Source organism: Eleutherodactylus coqui, chromosome 1, assembly GCF_035609145.1.
Source record: "Eleutherodactylus coqui strain aEleCoq1 chromosome 1, aEleCoq1.hap1, whole genome shotgun sequence".
NCBI classification, from domain to species: Eukaryota; Metazoa; Chordata; class Amphibia; order Anura; family Eleutherodactylidae; genus Eleutherodactylus; species Eleutherodactylus coqui.
In genome coordinates this window covers 278,082,790-278,103,427 of record NC_089837.1, presented here as the reverse complement: position 1 = coordinate 278,103,427, position 20,638 = coordinate 278,082,790, and the positions used below count along the sequence as shown (strand labels likewise).

Sequence of the window (20,638 nt, the reverse complement as noted above, 5' to 3'; positions counted from 1 at the left end):
AAGGAAGAAGTCGCCGCAGCGCGGGGATTCGGGTAAGTACTAAACGTTTTGGTTTTTTTAACACATGCATTGGGTTTGTCTCGCGCCGAACAGGGGGCCTATTGAAAAAAAAAAAAAAAAACTGTTTCGGCGCGGGACAACCCCTTTAAACCACAAGGTGGGTAGGAACAAGGTAAATTCACATGTGGTGGAACTTATCCACTGCATATCTAGACAGAGAGCCATTAAAGATTTTAAGAATGGAGAAAATATTTTTATTGGTTTTTTTTAGCTACTAGACAGACAGTGACGAGTTACCTGTGCAATGCCAATCATAGCAAGGACAATATAAAGTTCTTCTTTTGTAAGTTTCCCAGGAGTTGTCTTATTTGCCATAGCCCAAATCTGCCCTAAAGTTTCCCGAGGAAGCCCAGAGGACAGAAGAATTGGATACAACTTGGCTGTATCGATTCCCAACGTGGAAAGCGTGGATTCTAAAATACTTTTGTAAAGATCTATTGGGAGAGGGGAAAAAAAAATAAAAAGTATAAAAGCATAGCCACACTTTCAGATGACTCTTAGGAGTAAGCTGCCATGTATACATGAGGAGCAATAGCATTTCTGAACATTCTATGACTGGTACCCTGTGCTTGATCAGTTTTTACCTCTGCAGGCCCTTTCCCGAATTTTCAGTGTTCCCCGAGTTGGTCAGTGGAGATCAGAAACACTATCTTTTCTCCTTAGGGAGAGCAACTAAATAAACTAAGTAAGGAGACTCAAATGGCCATGCACGCTCCTCTGGGTAATATGCAAATAAGGGAGATGGAATAAATCCTCCACAGTGCCACCTATTGAAAGGTGACTAACTGCTATTATTCTTCTATACACTGTACATGAAGAAAACAGCAGATCCTGCTTCCTAACTCTCAAACACAGAAAAACAGCAGCAGCATAAAGGGCACTAGAGAGCCTAATGAGTAGTGTAGATGTGATTCCAGCAGCTGGAAGTGACTTATCAATCAGATGCTGCAACTAGGTCTTTGCAAGTCTCTTTTCCTCCACCATCCATAAAGTTCTACGGACGACACCCAAAATACCCTTCTTCATGCCTCCCAAGTGTCCTGGATTCGGCAGGACAGTCCCAGATTTTGGGGACCTTCCGGTAAGGCAGGCTACACGTGCAGCCCAAAATCTGGGACTGTCCGGCCGAATCCATCTCTGCCCCCACTCCAGTCTGTTCAGCAACATTAGCAATAAATCAATCTTCACTCACAGGACTGCTGGATAAAGTGATCTACACACTACGTAATCTGACTCCTCTGCCCACCAGACTCAAAAGCCTGGCGCATTTTAACTAATAGAGGCAAAGGAGGGAGAAATATCTCTAAGTGGGGCCACAGAGAAGGGCACTGGAGCTAGAAGCGGGATATGGGAAAATGTGCAGAGATTAGTCGTGGCTGGAATAATTCCTCTCAGCAATCTGAACCCACATAGAGAATAAAAAAAAAAAAAAGTAGGAATTCTCCACCAGTGACCATTGGAGTTGACTGCGCTGTAATCACTATCACTAGGTAGAACTGGTATCTGTCCATTTGGTGACTGCATTATTGATAGCGTAGCCACTGTATTTGAGCCCGCCATGTTAAAGATGGTTATAATAAAGTAAACTATATCATACACACATATGCCTTTTTCGGTGGTCAGCAGTAGCCTGTGTGGAGGGGGGGTTCCTAATTCTGAGTATTGCCATGGCACCCCATAAATTCTGTGTACAACACTGTTGTGACCCCTGCCATCTGCAGTGTGTATGTGCACCTGATGATGCCAGCAGACACATATCCACGTAGTCCCAGTGCCCTCGACCAGTCGCGCACATCGCCTCAGCTGTCAATCCAAGACTGCCATAAGATTTGGATTAGGATGATGTGGGGACCAGGTGCAAAGAGATGGGAAAAGTTGTCTCAGCCTGCTATTATAGTACCTTTTTTCATTAATTTGAAAGTTGGGAGGTATGTCATACTTCACTTTCTGTGTTCCATCCTATCTCTTTTATTAGAGACAGACTTCGTTTGACAACAGGCAGTGAACAACAAGTTAAAAGTAAGGGAGACCCCCTAGTGGCTAGCATTTTTCAGCACTAAAATATATTTTAAGTCAACAGTGATAAGCACTTTTGCTAATCATATTTGCTATCATATTAACACAAGTTGTCTCCAAGTGTGGTTTAAATGCACAGATCAAATGTAATGCTACTTTTTCACATACCGTAAGTAGAAATTAGTTCTGAACAAAGCAATCTATGCGGGCTAAATTATTAAAAGGTCAGTAAAAATTAACATTGGTTTCTATTAGTTCAACAACACTAACACACACACACACACACACACACACACACGCACGCACGCACGCACGCACGCACGCACACACGCACACACGCACGAAATGAAAAAGGTAACAAAAGAGCTTTAATACTCCTAAGAAAGGGTCAGTAAAATGAAAATACCTGGTACAAGACTGTCATTGTAAATCCAAGAAGGCAGCATCGGCTCAACAGCATCTGGTTTTGGAAACACCGTAACTGACAAAATGTACAAGATAAAAAAAAAATGTAAAAAGCAGAATTAGGATAGCTTTGTAAAAGACAGATTTATTGCACACATTATTTCAAAAACACCCTGGCAGTTAAACATGGCATAAATGTAACATCCGATACACTTCCTTTTAAACAAGTATTTTACTCCAATCACTTACTGCTGTATTAAGCAGCAATACATTTTTTTTTTTTACAAGTACTGTTTTTTTTGCTAATCCTACCTACCTCACTCAGATGAACATATTTTGGCTGCATTTTATGTGTGTATTTTTTACAAACGGAATAAGCAGTGATATAACCCTATTGACTTACATTGGGACATTATTATTTTGGTGAGTAATACACACTTTAGTTTATGGGTGCATAAAATATGCAATGAATATGCATGTTACATGGCTGTGCTCCCATAATAAAAGAAAAAAAAAAAGCATGCAGCTGAAAGCCCCAAACCTCTGTTCTCCCGTAACTCCTCTTATTCACTCTTAGGCCTCGGTCACACGGGCGTTTTTTTCCCGCGATTTGCGGATCGCATGACGGATGCGCATCCGCAAATCGCGTGACCGGGTCCGGGAAAAAAAAAAAAACATTCAGCTGAGAGCTACCCCCGATTGGTCCCTGCGCTCAGCCAATCAGAGGCAGCACTCACTCACCCATTCAGGAATTCATGGGTACGATAGGTGCGATCTGCGATTTATGTTCTATAATTTATCGGACGAGCGCATAAAAAGCGCTCATGTGTCCTATACCATTGCAAAGCAATAGTTTTATAAAATCGCACATCGCATGCGCAGATTGCACGAAAAAACTCGCCCGTGTGACCGAGGCCTTTAGCATTTCACCCAATAACAAATGTCATTGTCTCCAGGCTCCTTTCTATTTCAAGCCCTACCTGTATCATTGACCCTATTCAGTCACATCTCATCCAGTCTCTGTCTTTGGTTGTCATTGTCACTAGTCACCTAACTATAATATTCACCTCTCTTTCTGCCATCATTCCCTTCACCTTTAAACATGCTGCATGTTCGGTCTCAGTGCCCCCACCAATCTACACAGCATCTACTGGACAAACTGTCAACTGGTATCATTTCTAGGCTGATGACACCCATTTATATACCTCTTCCCAAGACATCACCCCTGCACTACTACCAGTGCTTGTCCACTGTCTAATATACTGTCCCCTCTCTACCTGAAACAGAACCTTTCAAAAAAGGAGTGCAGCAATATTACACATTAAAGTCATTTGGAGTTGGAAAGGATTTTTTTCATTCTTACATACTATGAACTTCGTGAGTTTTTGCTGTCATCTCGCGACTAATGGCAGCATGCTGCGATTTAAATCCTGCGAGCGGAGAATCATTAGGATTCTCCGCTTGTGGACAGTGGAGCTGTGTTTTCCATAGTAAGTCTATAGAAAGCGTTCACTGCATTCCCTGCAACCGCAGGGAACGCAGTGAAAATTCGCCTGTGGACAGGAGGCCTAAACCTTATAGTTCCATCTCAGACTGTAGTCCTACCAAACCTTCTAGACAGCATGTCCATTGTCTTTGGGTCATATCACCTGCACATTCATATAAAACATGTTAACAACAACAACAGAATCTTTTCTTTTTATAGAACCAGAATAGGACAGCTCTTTAAAATAGTGAAATATGACGAATCTGTATAAAGTTGGTCAGAAAATTCCTTTCAACCCTGCATAAAATCTCCAGACATGGAGAGCCGCGCATGTAAAGAAAAGAACCCCCCCCCCCTCCCAAAAGAATGGGGGTAAAAAATAAATCAGAATATTCTTATTATAGAAACAGCAACAATTCTTATTGTGGTCCTGCAATTCACTAGCGATTGCCCTTTCCCTCACTAAACCCTCCCCTCTTCAATCTATCCTGAACACAGGCTCATCTTGTTGTCCTAGCAGTACACAGATGCCTCCACCCTGTGCTTATTCACTGCAATTGTTGCCCTTCCACTATACAATACAATTTTAAACTCATTACACTCCTCCATAAAGCCCCCTCCACACAAATGTATTTAGTGCGCCATATGTAGAAAATAGAACCCATTGATTTCAATGGGTCCATTTACATTACTCTTTTTTGTGCATGCTCCATTTTTGTATGCATTTGCACACCAAAGGTCCCCACAGAAGTCTATGAATGGTGCTCAAATGTGCACTCAATACACACGCAAATGCGCAATACGTTGTACAAGTCCATAGGCATAGAACACATCTCGAACTGAGGCTAAATAGCCTTTAAAGTCAACTATGTGAACTGGTCTTGCGAGCACAAAAAAAACGCATTATTCACGGCGCAAAATCGATACATAAACGCATGCATTTTTATGCATATGCTAGTGTAGAGTGCTTCACCGCCCCAATATCTCCTCCCTTATCTCTGTCTACCATCTACCCTACCAGTATTCTCCATTCTGCTAATGACCTTTAACTAAAGTTCCGCCATATTCAAACCTTCCATTCCTGTCTCCAAGCCTTTTCCAGAGCCCATCAAGTCTTCTAGAATGCATTACTACAGACGATCAGGGTGATTACAAATACCCACAATTTAAGTCTGCTGCAAAATAGGCTGGATTCACACAACCATAATCACATGCGTATTTGCGCATGCAATATGCAGTGAATAGAACCCATTGAATTCAATGCATTCGTTCACAAGTGCGTATTTTGCGTGCACAATTCAGTAACGCAAAAAAATATGCATCATGTTCTATTTTCCTGCGCTGCTGGAAGGAAGGGAAATAGGACATATGAAACTAATTATGCCAACTAGCCATTTCAATGTACAGGACCATGGCTTTTTTTTTTGTGTGCACAAAGTACAGTAAAAAAACAAAGGGCAGTTCTGCATGCAAATAAGCAACCTCCGATGCACAAAGACGCGGCGCAAATTCCCCTATTTCCAATTCTTTCCCATTCATCCCATTTTTTCATTCTTCTTCAAAACCAGATTACAGCCTCCACTACATGCCCTAATGTAGTTTAAATCTGTGTGTATGCGATATATATATATATATTTATTTATTTATTACACACACACACACACACACACACACACACACACACACAAAAATCTTCTGCATCCAAATATACGCCAATGCTCATTTTACATCGAATGAGAACCAAACGATTCTTGTTTGGTCGAGCAATTGAGCTGGTGACGCCATGTGCAGCTTGCTTAGACAGGCAAATCATGGTTGGAAATCCTAAATGTCCCGTTAACTTATTATTCAGTGTTTCACTTCCTATGTTAAAGACTGAACGATCAGTGTTTAAACACAGCGAGAAGCAAACAGGCAGTCTATTTTTATGCCAACTGAAAATTAACGACAAACGAGAAGCCTACGATTCTGGTTTGTCATTCAGTTTAAACGTGAGCCAATGACTGAATGATTATCGCTCACTTTTATTCATTTGAATGACTTTTAGAACAATATGTTTTGTCTGGACACACCTTTTAGACAGCAAGAATCAGAAAAGAGGTTTAGACAATATTCAGTTTTTACATTTCTTTTGAACAGTATTTTTATCAAGGAATTTTACAATAGTAATATGAAAAAAGCTCGTGTAACTAATCAATGTGACAAACAATACCAAAAACAATGGGAAGGGTAGTTGGAGACCCTGATTGACAAATATCCAGGAAAATGCAATGAAAATTGTAATATTGAATGAAAATAGGCAACATCATGACAGTATAAAATATAGATTGTATAGATCAGCAGAAAAATCCACTGGGTTTGGGTATACTGGAAGTGCAAATGAAATTACATACGAGATGGTACTATGCTCCCTCTCTGCTAGTTAGCAGTTTTAAATTTGGAATGTTCTGTGTTGGAGGAATTGTGGACAGAGGGATTCTCTCTCAAATATATTTTGGTCGTGTCCCAAATTAAAAGAATTCTGGGGAGAAATACTTAACATTTTAAAAGACATGCTACGTGCCACATCCAAAGAGATGCCAAATTAATTCTGCTTCTGGTGGACTTGATGGACAAATATCCATCAAACAGCAGATACATGATAGGTCAAGCTCTAATGACAGCAAAGACAATTATAGCCAAACACTGGAGAGAGCCCTTCCCCCTGACAATAAGAGGGTTCAAAGACCGTATGGCTGAACAAAATGTCTTCGAAAAATGGTTAGCGCTTTGAAATAACTCTATAAGACAACATAGGGAGTCTTGGGATGTATGGAAAAATTGTACCAACACTTAACATAAAAATTTCTGCATTGATGTCAAGTTAGTTTAATTTAGTTCAATTTATGTTTGTATAAGTTGCCTGAAACTCTAATACAACATGTTCAGGCGTTACTCCTGCTATTGTAAAGTCAAACTGTAATGACATTTTGCTTAAATGCTTTAAAATTGATTAACAAGTAACAAGGGTATACAATAGTGGTAACCGAGAATATTGTAAACCCGTGTTTTAAAATTGTTGTATACAGCCAGTAATATGTGAGAACTATTGTATTACATAACTGTCTTAATCTCAATAAAAACGAATGATGGAAAAAAAATACAGATTGCATAATCCTGTAACAAAAAATTAACAGTAGGACTGAAACTATAGAAGAGGGTGGGGGACGGGAAATAAAGTGTTAAGGTCCATTTACACAGGACGAGTGTCGGGCAAACGAAGCCCGACACTTGTCCCTGTGTCTCCGCACTCCTGCGCTCCTGCATGGGAGCTAGCAGAGCTGGCTGGCACACGAAGCAGCCAGCAGGGGGGCACGGCAGTGCAGGAGATTTCTCTCCTCTTGCTCTCCCATCCCCTTCATTGAGATAACACAGCGGCCATTCGCTACTGAACGGCCGCTGCTTAAACTGCACGATGAGTGATGAGTTTCATCGCTTATCTTTTATGCTGCATAAAAGATGACCGATGAAGCTAATCGCTCATCGTGCAGTTTAAATAGAGTCCGTTCAGTAGCGAACGGCCACTGTGTTATGTGAATGGAGGGGAACGGGGGAGGGAGAGGAAAGAAATCTCCTGCACTGCTGTGCCCCCCTGCTGGCCGCTTCATGTGCGAGCCAGTTCTGCTAGCTCCCGTGCAAAAGCACGGAGACACAGGGACGAATGTCGGGCATCGTTTGCCCCACGCTCGTCCTGTGTAAATGGGCCTTAAGTGGCAGCAGTTCAGTGTTCCAGCGCTACAGTTCTAGAGATTGCCAGTATTCTTATTTGTATTTCATAACATATCAATTAAAAGGACTGCTTTTGAAAACTGTTAAATGAAACAGAATTAGCAATCCAGATATTAGTTTACATTTATATCAAGAACCAAAATTGTATTACAACTTGTAGTATAAAAATATTACTAACAAGCTGCATAATATTTAGTGTGTGCTGCACCTTGCAGACAAATCCACATGTGGCTCCTGTCAAACAGAACAAATAGCATTTCTCTTCAGATTGTCATCACATAGGACTGAAAAATTGCTAGGCCAACATCAGCATTTTTTTTGCGTTGCTGACCTCTAAATGGTTTTAGGAGTACAATACATCACAGAGTATATTTGACACTTATCAAAATAGGTGAAAATGAAAAGTAGAGCAATGGCTAACCCAATTTCAGAACTTATTTTTCAGAGAAACCAGTCTGATTAGTCAGTTTGAGTTTTGCACCAGCTTTGAAAATTCGCCAAATAAGGGCTTATTCACATGACTGATATTCTGGATAGAGTTTATGCGAGGGTGAACCATGTTCTATCTTTGGATGTTCCCACGGCATGCATAAAAAAAAAAAAAAAAAAAATCACATTGCACTCGACTTTTTTGAATCCAAAACGTTTCACATCGCAGTGAAAAATGCCTGTTGCACCGCGATATCGGGCCATGTCAATCTAGCCCAATTCAAAATTTCGGATTTTATACACCTGTGATATGTAGAACGAATCCATGTTGTAAAGGCTTGTAATAGGACTTCGATTAGGAGGACAAAGTTTTCCCTCTTCTATGCATACGTGTTACTTCTAGGGAAGAATACAGTGCTATATGGAGTCTTTGCTGCCTGCATGAGGTCAAAGTGGGTTTGATATCTAACTATTACCTGGTTTCAAGGCATGCAACACAGGTGGTGGGTGCAATTTTGCATCTCTGGAAAATCCATCCAAATTTCCCTTAATAGCTTCCATTGCATCATCTCTGCATTTTTCAGTGGTCTAGGAAGAAAAAACATTTTAGTTACAAAATGTGTTCCTGTTTCGATAAAATTATTCCTTTAAGTCACAGTGCAATTTTTATTCAAATTCAGTTTTTCAAACTACTAACGACCACTTGTCTGTGAGTATGTATGTATGTATGTATGTATGTATGTATGTATGTATGTATGTATGTATGTATGTATGTGCGTTTGTGTGATTCTTATGCTCCACCCCTGGTGAGCTCCTTGCTCTGCCATTGAAGGTCCTACAACATATATAAAACACAGAGTCTGACAGACAGAAGAACAACACAGTTAGGGCTCTTGAAAGGGGGAGGACAAAGATAACAAAATGAGAATACGACTAAACCGCTATTATGTTAGACACAACTCAGCAATCCTGACAGAAGACACCGACCTACCTCCACCACAGAGATCTGGTGGGCTGAAGGACCTGTGGTGATGTCACTACTGTGGGAGGAGCCAAGCTGTGTTCTTGTGTGGTACTCAACTGCTGTGTTTGTGTGATGTGTGGGAATCATAATGCATGTACTATGTAGCAGAGCTGTGTGTGCATGCACTATGTAGCAGAGCTGTGTGGCGCATTGCGCCACCAGAAACACTGGTACTATAATTTTCTATACAACTCAGCAGTCCTGACAGAACACACTGACCTACCACCACCACAGAGATCCTGGGGACTAAAGGACATGTGGTGATGTCACTGCTGTGGGAGGAGCCAAACTATGTTTGTCTTGTGCAGTTATCAAGCTACTGTGTGTGTGATGTGCCACCAGAAACACTGGTACTATAATTTCCTAATAATTACTAGTCTTTACAATAATAATAGTCTTTATCTTTATAGTGCCAACTTATTCTGCAGCGCTTTTACAACACAGGGGAACACAGACAGTACAGCAGTTACACAAAGTAATCAAATTAATAGTAAACAGTTACATAAAGTGTTCAGGTTTATAGGGAACAATAGAGGTGGGTAGGGGGGCATGCATCAACAAACTTATGTGCAACAAGGAGGCGGTGATGCAGGAGGTACAGGGAAGGGAGATATACATGGTAGGCAAAGTGGAGAGAGTAGGGTGCCACAGGTAGACAATAGTCCAGGTAGGTAGTGGAAGGGCAGCGCGCATGTTGTAGAGTATGTGTGGGGTGGGGTTTTGGGGGGAGTTATTCAGGGGATTTGGTAAGCTTCTTTGGACAGTTATGTTTCTAAGGCTCGTCTGAAGTTCTCTGCATCAGGGATTGTTCGGATAATTTAGGGTGATCTCTGTGAGTGGGGAAGTCTGAGAGTCGTGACAGGCTGAAAGAGGAGGTAAGTGCCAAAAGCTGGGAGGCGGGTGAGGAAATGGGGTGATTTGAAATCGCCTAGGATGAGTGTTGGGATTTCACAGGATAGGAAATGGGGGATCCAGGTGGTGAAGTGGTCCAGGAAAAGGTGGGTGGGACGGTAGATAACTGCGACTCGCAGTGACAGTGGGACGTAGAGACCTAGAGGGTGAACTTCGATTGACGGGCGCTCCACTCTGATAACACACAGACTAAACACCCCTCTAATACGAACCTCACATGCTCACCTCCAGGACTTCTCTAGAGCAGCACCGATCCTCTGGAACACTCTACCCCAAAACATCCGGACAATCCTTGACACGTGGAACTTCAGATGTGCCTTAAAGATGTACCTCTTCATAGAGAAATACCAAACCCCACAATATGTCCCCCCTGCCCCTCCCTATGGCTTTCTACTTTTGCCCATCATGTACACTTCTTGCCCCAGACCTGCTGTACTAACCCCACCCAGTTTGTGTCCCAAAAAACTGTATATCACAGGTTATCCCCGTATTGCTGTGTTTTCCTTTGCTTCACCTCCTGGCCCTGTAACTGCTGTATCACCACCACCCCCTTTCTTTCCAAATAAATCAATAACACATTTAACTTTTGTCATTTTCAGATTGTTTGTGTTTCTCATGTGCCTTGAAAGTGCTGCAGAATAAGTTGGCGCTATACAAATAAAGATTATTACTTATTTTTAATACCATCCTACAGAAAGAGTGGTCAGGGTTGATGGAAGGCAGAATGATGCAAACTACACTGGGCAGACATTTCACCTTCCAGCAAGTCAATGGCCTGAAGCACACAGCCAAGACAACACAAGAGTGGCCTATAGACAAATCCGTGGATGTCCTTGAGTGGCCCAGCTAGAGCCTGACTTAAACCCAATCAAACATCTCTGAAAATGGCTGTCCACAGTGGGTCCTTATCCAACCTAACAGATCTTGAGAGGATCTGCAGAGAAGAATGGCAGGAGGGAGGGGGGCAAATCCAGGTCTCCGAACCTTGTGGCATCATACCAAAGAAGACTATAATCACTGGTCAATGCAAAATGTAAAAAAAACTTGACAAACATTTCTAAATATAAAAAACTAGCATTCTCTTTTAAATTTTGTCATTATGGGGTATTGAGTGCGGAGTAATGTGGAAAAACTTTAAGTGTTTTTCTACATTTTATGTTGTGGCCTTGTGTAGATTAAGAGTCTGAAGACTTTCCGGACCTACTTTAGCATATGACTAAAGTTACAGAATATATGTTATAAGAGGGCAATATGGGGTTGTATGTGTTTGAGATATACTGGCTACTACAAGGCATGTATATGGGTTTAAATAGTACAATATACAAATGTATAGAAGACTACATGCCATGCAGGCGATAGGGAAGGGCACTGGTGGTGGACAAGGGCACTCCCTGTTGCTTCACTGCATTGGAGGTCTCCCACACTACGCAGCTGTTACAGCCTGATGGCGTCAGAATAGTAGTTTTCTTTGCACAATGTGCAAGGGAAGCAATACTTATGCCAGAATGACTCAATGCTCAGCCCAGACTCACGGCCACCCCCATCCTTCCCGGTCTGGCAGAATATAGGGGAAGGGGTTGAAAGAAGAATTATTTTGTTTCTCAAAACTGGCGCTACCCCCTTGCAACATGTTACACTAGGCACTGGGGCTTAACTCAATGATATCCAGGAGACTAATATTTTGCTGTCAATTGACTCCCATTGATTTCAGCATCCATAAAGCGCTCATACTCTGCTGTCCCGATTATTCAAGAAGGAAGTGCGTGTCTCTATTATTATGTACCTTTTTGACATGGGCATCCCAAAGCGCAGCTAGAGCACATGACTAGAGAGATTTTGAGAATATCCCAGTTTGAAATCTTACTTTGGGTTTCACACTGCTAAGCAATCTCAACTTCTGCTTCTGTTCTTCAAATTGACGCCGTTTTCTTTCTTCTTCTAACATTTTTTGCTGATGTTCAAATCTTTTTCTTAAAAAAAAGGTAAAAAAAAAAAAAACAGTAAAAATTAAAACTACAAAAAAATAAATAAAATACAAAACTCATTAGCATCTCTATTTAAACTAGCATTCATTAGCTCCATTATAGCTTTAACTGGAGCTCTAGCTACTAGAGGGGAAGTAGCTTACGTTGATTTCCATGCAAGGAGCTATATCCAGAGATTTACAAACATGGATGAAGAGGAGGTTGCAAAGAGTTTCATTTAATACCTGCTCAACTGTAGGGGGCGAGGCCTGCTTCATAAGAATTCTGGCTCACAATCAATCTTACATGAGCTTCTCCAACACTAAAGAGGAGCTACAAGGTCTTTTAGCTCAAAAATATCAGTGCTTTCGTGATGCATTAAAACTTATGAGCATGGCAACAAGTGCGGGACGATCCATCCCTCATTTCTTACACGCTAGGAAGGAACACATTTTTTTTTCCTATCAACATCATCATGTCTGGATGCAAAGAATATAACCCAAACTTAATAACAGAGACCTTTCGAGATTATCATGATTTCTATGACCTTGTGGCCTCTTTCACACGGGCGCCAGAGATATCGCCGCTACAAAATTGCGGCAATATCGCAGTTTTGTTCCTGCGATTTTGTAGCGGCGATGCATTTTCTTGTGAAAAATTGGACATCACATCGCTGCTGCATGCAATAAAATCGCGAGAAGGATAAGCCATACCCCGAAAATAAACCCTAGCTGCACTCTAAAAAAAAAAATAAAATAAAATAAAATAAAAGAAATACTTAACTAAAAGGCTCGTGCTGGGTCTTCCCACTGCTCTCCGGAGCTTTGCCACGCGCCCTGCAGTCCCTGTTCGCCCTTAGAAGATCACTTCCTGGTTGTAGGATTCATAAATCCCGCCTCCAGGAAGCAATGGCTCTGATTGGTTCATTCAGCACTGCATTGGTTGGCTATGCAGTGCTCGACAACCAATCATCAGCAGGCGAATTGTGGAAGCAGGATATATGAATTGGCCAATCAATGCCGTGGCTCAGCTAATTTATATATGCCGCCTCCACAACGCGATGGGTGTTGATTGGTTAATCGCCCGCTACTCAGCCAAACAATGCAGCGCTGGATGAACCAATACCGGTAACAGCCATCACATTGGTTCATCCAGCGCTGGTTGGCTGAGCAGCGTTCAAGAACCAAACCTGAGCCATCGCTTCCTGGAGGCAGGATTTATGAATCCCACAAACAGGAAGTGATCTTCTGTGGGCGAACAAGAACTGCAGGAGGCGGCGCAAAGCTCCAGAGAGCAGCGGCAGGACCCGGCCAAAGGCTTTTAGGTAAGTATTCCTTTATTTTATTTTTGGGTGTGCAGCTAGGGTTTATTTTCGGGTTAGGGCTTATCTTTCAAAAAGTATGCAAGCAAAAAAGAAGGCCAGTTTAACAGTTCTTTGGTAGGTAGTTGTACTACTGACCAAATGCCAGCTTATTTAAATGGAGTTTTGTCATTAAAAAAAAAAAAAACAACAACAACAACAACAACAACAACAACAAAAAAACTTCCCTATTCCTCCCCGTCAGTCTTCTTACCACATCTTCTCCTCACCGATCTTCTCCTGGCTCCTGCAGTCCCCCAGGTCACCTCATCGCAAGCCAGATGATGATTCTTCTTCCAATGACGAAGTGTCCATTTTCGGCAACCTCCTTCTTGCAGGGCAATGTAAACTATGTCACTAGTGACGTAGCGTTCACTACCTAGCAAGGAATGCTGAGACTGCGCATGAGCACTGTCTTGCGACAATAGCATATGAATACTCACGTCAAGATCGCCCACATGCGCAGTCCGCATGCTAGGCAGTGAACGCTACGTCACTAGTGATGCAATGTTCACTGACCTGCTGGAAGGAGACTGACGAGAATGGACGCTTCAAAACAAGAGGAAGAGGATCCAAATGGCTTGCGGTGAGGTGACCTGGGGGACTGCAGGAAACAGAAGATTGTCGAGGAGAAGATGTGGTAAGAAGATTGACAGGGAGGAATAGGTAAGTATTGATTTTTTTTTTCTAATGACAAAACACCTTTAAGCCATAGGTTCCTAAACTTGTGGATAATTTTGTCATGACAACATTTACCAGCCACTTTGGGTCTTATTAGCCACCAAACCAATGCTTCGGGAGCATGCTTGTGAAGGAAGAGTGACGTATGCAAATGGAGCTAGTGTCTCAACCAAGCCGAACTTTACAGAACGTCATACAGGTGGTCTTTGAACATTCTGTAAAAATTTCAGCAACATTGAAGGTGGTCGAGTAAGGACCATTAGGCCACTCAACATGGAATGACCCAAATGGTAATCCACAGGGATGTCCTTTGTCCCCACTGTTGTATGCCTGACAGTGATGGAACATCTGGCGGTGGCCCTCCGAAAAAGCCCAGATATACGCAGTATACCGATTGGCTCTCAAACCTGCAAGATGGCCCTATACGCAGACAACCTGTTGATGTAAGCGTTTCAGCCTTGAATGTTGCTACCATTTATTTTAAGAGAGTTTACATGATTTGGCCACTAAAGCAACTGCAATGTAGACCTTGGCAAGGTAGAGGTCTTAAGTGTGTCCCTCCCTGGCGAATAAATTGTTTACCTATCTAATCAATTCGACCTCAAAAGGGATTTTGTCTTCTCTCCAATATTTAGCGGTGGACATATCTGCAGTCCTATGTCCCTTATACCAACTGAAGTATATTCCTGTAATGGTGCAGACAATGCGAGATCTAAAAAATAAAATAAAATACTCAAAAACCTGACCTAGTTTGGGTGAATAAGTGTTCAAAAAATAGATATTGGGCTAGGATTCCTGTATTTATTCCAAAACAGTTCCCATGAAAACAGCACCTCCTCCTTTTTTTCTTTTTTAAATAAATGTGTGTGTGTGTGTGTGTGTGTGTGTGTGTGTGTGTGTGTGTGTGTGTGTGTGTGGGGGGGGGCAGCCAACTACGCCACTTCCTCATCACTAGCGAACCCCACACATGCCCTCTGTAGTAGACTTTATCCACGAGCTGAATTAGTTAATGCACATGGAGGAACTGGTGGCAGAAGATGCCCCCAATTCATGTAAAAATATGTGGATCTCTTTTCATAAAACTGATTTCCTAAATCTATTGGTGCAATTAGATAAGGCAAATTGACTTCCCTTCCCTCACTCATTTCTCTGTATCCATTATTCTCCCCCCACCCCCACCCCACCATTTACTTAAGATACTGTTCCTCCTCTCTATTTTTCTTTCCTCTCCCCTTGCGCCATCGGCCCAGCACAGACGACAATCAGGTAAATCACTGCACGAGCGCTGATGTCACCGCTAAGGTAGTTAGCGCTCGTGTAGAGTGTTTACATAGGTATTTTCAAACGCAACTAAGCTCCATAGCAGCAAGTTCAGTTGCGCTTACACGTATCTGTTTAAGCCCTTAAACAAACTGCGAATGAATAGTGAGCAATTTTTTTTGCACTTACAGTGCACAATTATCGCTCAAATTGGTTTGTTTAACTCAAGTCCGACTTGGACTTCAAAACACATGCTTTCCTTTTTTCCCATATTGGGGATAGTAGGCCATTCAGGCTTATGTTTAAGGGTGCATTCACACGACCGTATACCGGCTGGGTTTTCCCGCCCAGCTGATATACGGGGTCTCTCTCTGCAAGGGAGGAGACTGGAAGAGCCGGGAGCAGTGCTCTGAGCTCCCTCTCCCTCTCTGCCCCCTCTCCGCCCCTCTGCACTATTTGCAATGAGAGGAGGCAGAACGGGGTGGGGCTAAGTTCCAGGAATTAGCTTTGCCCCCTTCCCGCCTCTCCTCATTGGAAATAGTGCAGGGGGGTGGAGAGGAGGCGGAGAGGAGGCAGAGAGGGGACGGGAGCTAGAGCACTGCTCCCGACTCTTCCAGCCTCCTCCCCCTGCAGAGAGAGACGCCGTATATCGGCTGGGCGTGAAAACCCTAAGTGTGTATATGCACAAATACACACACACACACACACACAAATACACACACACACACACACACACACACACACACACACACACACACACACACACACACACACACACACTACTGATTGATGACTGTTGGTCACATTATAACATTTTTATACAACATATAAAAGATTTTTATAAATGATCTGGAGGAGAGAATTGATAGAAAACTGATTAAATTTGCCAACGACACAAAGCTAGGAGGGATATCTAAACACTAGAGATCTAAAAAAGCTTGAACAATGGGCGGCGACTAACAGAATGGTATTTAACAAGGGGAAGTGCAAAGTTCTACATCTGGGCAGGAAAAAAAAAATATCACATACAGAATGCGAGGAATTGGGCTAAGCAGCAGCACATGAAAAAAAGACTTGGGTATACTAATAGAACGTAGACTGAACATGAGTCAACAAAGTGATGCAGCAGCCAAAAGGGCAAACACAATTCTGGGATGTATTAAGAGAAGCATAGAGTCTAGAGCATGTGAGGTAATTATCCCCTCTACTCTTCCTTAGGCTGCCTGCAGACGAGCGGGTCGAATCCGGCGGCGAGAATTCTCGCCGCGAGACCCGACCCGAGAGCCTGCAGAGACGAGCGCGTACTCACCCGCGCCCAGCGGCCCCGGCTCTTTCATGTGCCGGCTGCTGGGCAGCCGGCGCATGTGCAGACCGGAGCCGGCGGCCGGGTGAGTGACGTTTCTGTGCGAGGGTCTGCGAGCCCTGCACAAAAATAGGACATGCCGCGGTTTGTTTGCCGCGCGAAATCTCGCGGCCGTCTGCATAGGAGTGTGTATTGTAATGCACTCCTATGCAGGCTTTGAGCGGCGGAAATCCCGCGGGAAATCCCGCCACGGGGGTGCCTCCATGGATCAGACTTTTTCCTCTAGCACAACCCACAGATGCTCAATCGAATCCAGACTTGTAGATTTTGAAGGGCAAGTCATTACCTTGAACTTAATCAGATTCCATTACAATTTTTCTCAGTAAGGGAAACAAAAGTAATATTGTATATAAAATACCTGTTAATGGCTAACAAAAAGAGAGGATCTTACAGCAAGCTTTCAAACCTACTTAGGGTTGACCTGAGTGAGAACCCTAAGTTGGTTTGAAAGCTTGCTGTAACATTATCCCTTTTTGTTTGTCATTAAAAGGTATCATATCTACAAAATTATTTGGTGCCCCTCACTGAGAACAATCACATTTTGCTCTACTGGCTAACCTGGTACCAAACATTTTTTTACTTTTGCAGTGTGGTAGATGAGATTTGAAAGTCTATACTGAGGTATTTAAAATGTATGCCTACATATATAACATTCTGGCTTTTGCCATTTTATGAGGGTCATGAAATATTTAACCAAAATGCAGCATGCTCTAGGTATACAGTGTTTCTTTATAGTCTTCCAGTAGGATGTCTCACTGTGCAGCTGCTATTATAATCCATAAAAGCTTTACAGTATTGGCTTCCTGGTAGCTAGTTTCCTAAGAGAAAGAACGTGTGTCTCATTCCCCCTCTTCCCTCTACTTGAACTTTACAGAGAGATGTAGAATGGTGCAAAACACAGGTCTATCCTGCTGAAACACAGTAGTAAGTAGTATTTTCTAATACACCTAACAGCAAACCACAATAATGCACTATATGCAGCAGCATAAATTTTTTTACATTCTGTTAACATTTTTTTTTGTGACCTCTCCAATTACAACAGTATATTAGAATTTGTGTGTACTGTGCATGTATATAAAACATACTCACTGCTGCTCTTCAACAAATTGCTTCTGCATGTCAGAAGAGTAGGCTGGACCTGAAGGACCCATTCCCAAAAATCCAGTCTGTCCTACAAATGTCATTGTGGTGGGTTGCATTGGACCTATCGGTAATCCACCCTGACAAAAATTAAAGTTTGTTTTACTTGCATGGATAAAATGGCAAAACACATACTTCTGAAATTTACATTGAATACAAATGTATGACCAAAAAAATAAATAAAATCGTGGAGCTCTGCCATTGCCCTACACAGACTACTGCAGCCTATAAACATTACATCAGAGGCGAGACAGTGAGCAGCTGCGGTAGACAAAACGGGAAGTGAGGACAGGTGATCATAAGCAGATTCATAATTTTTATACACAGAGCCTGGTGAGATCAAAATTAACAACTTCACTACCGCCTATAGAGTATAAATATCCAGGCAGTTCTAATCTATCTCCATGAGGTCTGTGATCCAAAAGTCTCATGACAGCTTAGAAAACATTTGTAGGGAGATTGGGGGGAAAAAAATCCTGCCATTTGTTTTTTGGATTTCATTTTTATGGCGTTCAGCGTGCAGAATAAATGATAACATTATTCTCTGAGTCAACACGATTCTGGCGATACCAAGTTTATACAATTTTTTTATGTTTTGCTATTTTTGTACATTTAAAACATTTTTTTCTTAAAGGTTTGCTTTTGTGTCGCCACATTCCATGAGCCGTATTATTTTTTTTTTCCATTGCCAGAGCTCTAGAAGGCCTTGTTTTTTGCGGGATGAACTCTAGTCTTCATTTATCTAATTTTTAGGAACATGTAAAATTTTGATCGCTTTTTATTGCATATTTTCTAGGGGCAAGATTAACAAAAACTGTAATTCTAGCATGTTTTTTTATTTTTCACTGCATTCTCTGAGCAGTATAAATAATATATTTAAGTAATTCTACAGGCCGGTACGATTATGTCAATACCAAATTGTAATGTATTTTTCTTTCTTGCGACTTTTCCACAGTTTAAAAAAAAAAAAAAGTAATAAAAGTTTAAATCACCCTCCTTTTGTCATATATAAACTAAAAAATCTAAAATCATAAAAGAAAAATACATATTTGGTATCCCCGCGTCCGTAAATGTCCGATCAAAGTAGTGCATTATTTACCCCACACTGTGAACGTCATCGGAAAAAAAACAAAAAAAAAACCACCAGAAATGCACTTTCAGTCACCCTGTCTCCCAGAAAAAAATGCAATAAGAAGCGATCAAAAAGTCTAAAAAGTCGTATGTGTTCTGGATTAGTACTAACGTAAACTACAGTACATCTTACAAAAATGAGCCCTCGCACAACTATGTCAACGGAAAAATAAAAAAGTTATTGCGCGCAGAAGATAATTTAAAAAAATTAAATGTCTTTGAAAAAAAAAAATACAAGTACTACAGCAAAAAAATTAAAACTATACAAGTTTGGTATCAGTGTAATCATACTGACCCATAGCATAAAGTCATCATGTCATTTTTGTTGCAGTTTGTGTGCCGTAGAAACAAAACGCACTAAAAGATGGTGGAATGTCATTTTTTTTCATTTTACTCCACGTAGAATTTTGTAAAAGTTTTTCAGTACATTATATGGTACTTTAAATAGCACCATTGAAAAATACAACTCGTTCCACAAAAAACAAGCCCTCACGCAACGACGTCGATGAACAAATAAAAGGAGTTATGATTTTTTAAACGGGGGGGAGGAAAAAACGAAAAGGGGGAAAAAAGGGGTCCACGTCTTTAAAGGGTTAAATAATGTACTAACTTCCTTCTCTGGGTCATTATGACGCAGGGATACCACGTGTAATTTTGTTTTTAATTTTTTTACAAAGTAAAGGGAGAAAGGTGTTTTTATTTTTACTTTATGATTTTTTATTTTACTTTTTTAAAATAGCTGTCCCTTTAGGAGATTCATCAGGACCCCCTGATCACATTCCGGGGGTCCGATGGGGACAGCCCTTTACATGCTGCAGTCACATAGACTGCAGCATGTAATGGGTTAGCAGCAGAGACCGGAGGTTTTCTCCATTCTCTGCTGTTTAAAAGCTGGTGCCTGGCTATCCTCTGACAGTCAAGCACCAGCTCTCCCTGCCATGGAGACCATCGACTGGCTACTGACAAGCCGATTGTCTCCATGGCAACCTGTAAACAAAGCAGTGCAGGAGTTTAAAAATAGAAGCGGGAGGTTGCCGGTAGATCAGTAATATCTTTCTGTTTTGTTTTTTTTAAAAGTCCTGCATTGTTCTGTGCGGGACTGTGCAGGCAGAGCACACTGCCTGCCGCAGCTTACAGCTTATGGCAAAAGTGGCAGACTTTCTCAAAGCCCAAACTTTAATCTACTGGTAATTGAGAATCTGTGGCCTGATTTGAAGACTACTTCACCATAACAGCCCATCAAACTTGAAGGACTTAGAGCAGATTTGCCTAGACGAATGGGCATAAATCCCAGTGTCTGAATGTGCCAAACTAAGGGTTTCTACCCAGTAACGTTTTTTTAACGCTCTAATATCACTGCGTTTTTTTAATGCAAATGTCAATGGGATTTTCTAATGTTAAAATAGTTTCGCACAAAAATCGCAAGTTTGCGCTTCTGCGATTTTTGTGTGATGCGATTTTAACATTCGAAAGTCCCATTGACATTTGCATTAAAAAAAAAATGCAGGGATATCGCAGCATTCAAAAAACACTAGAAGCCCTAATAGCGACATATGCCAAGAGACGTGCATGTGTAACTGCAGCAAAAGGTGCACTAAAATGATAGGCATATTGTGTAAGTCAAAATTGTAGAAACCAT

The 20,638-nt window shown here is 41.6% G+C and overlaps 1 protein-coding gene across 3 annotated transcripts in view; it reads right to left on the bottom strand.

Moving 5' to 3' along the window:
* The window catches only part of SYNRG (synergin gamma), a 242,020-nt gene that overhangs the window by 137,640 nt on the left and 83,742 nt on the right, over positions 1–20,638 (bottom strand). For all 3 annotated transcript variants that reach the window (XM_066609210.1, XM_066609193.1, XM_066609202.1), the window contains exons 4-8: positions 17,818–17,948; positions 11,965–12,070; positions 8,641–8,752; positions 2,483–2,557; positions 298–494 (exon numbers count right to left, since the gene is read on the bottom strand). In XM_066609210.1, coding sequence (XP_066465307.1) covers positions 298–494; positions 2,483–2,557; positions 8,641–8,752; positions 11,965–12,070; positions 17,818–17,948 — 621 coding nt within the window. The remainder of the gene's footprint in view (positions 1–297; positions 495–2,482; positions 2,558–8,640; positions 8,753–11,964; positions 12,071–17,817; positions 17,949–20,638) is intronic.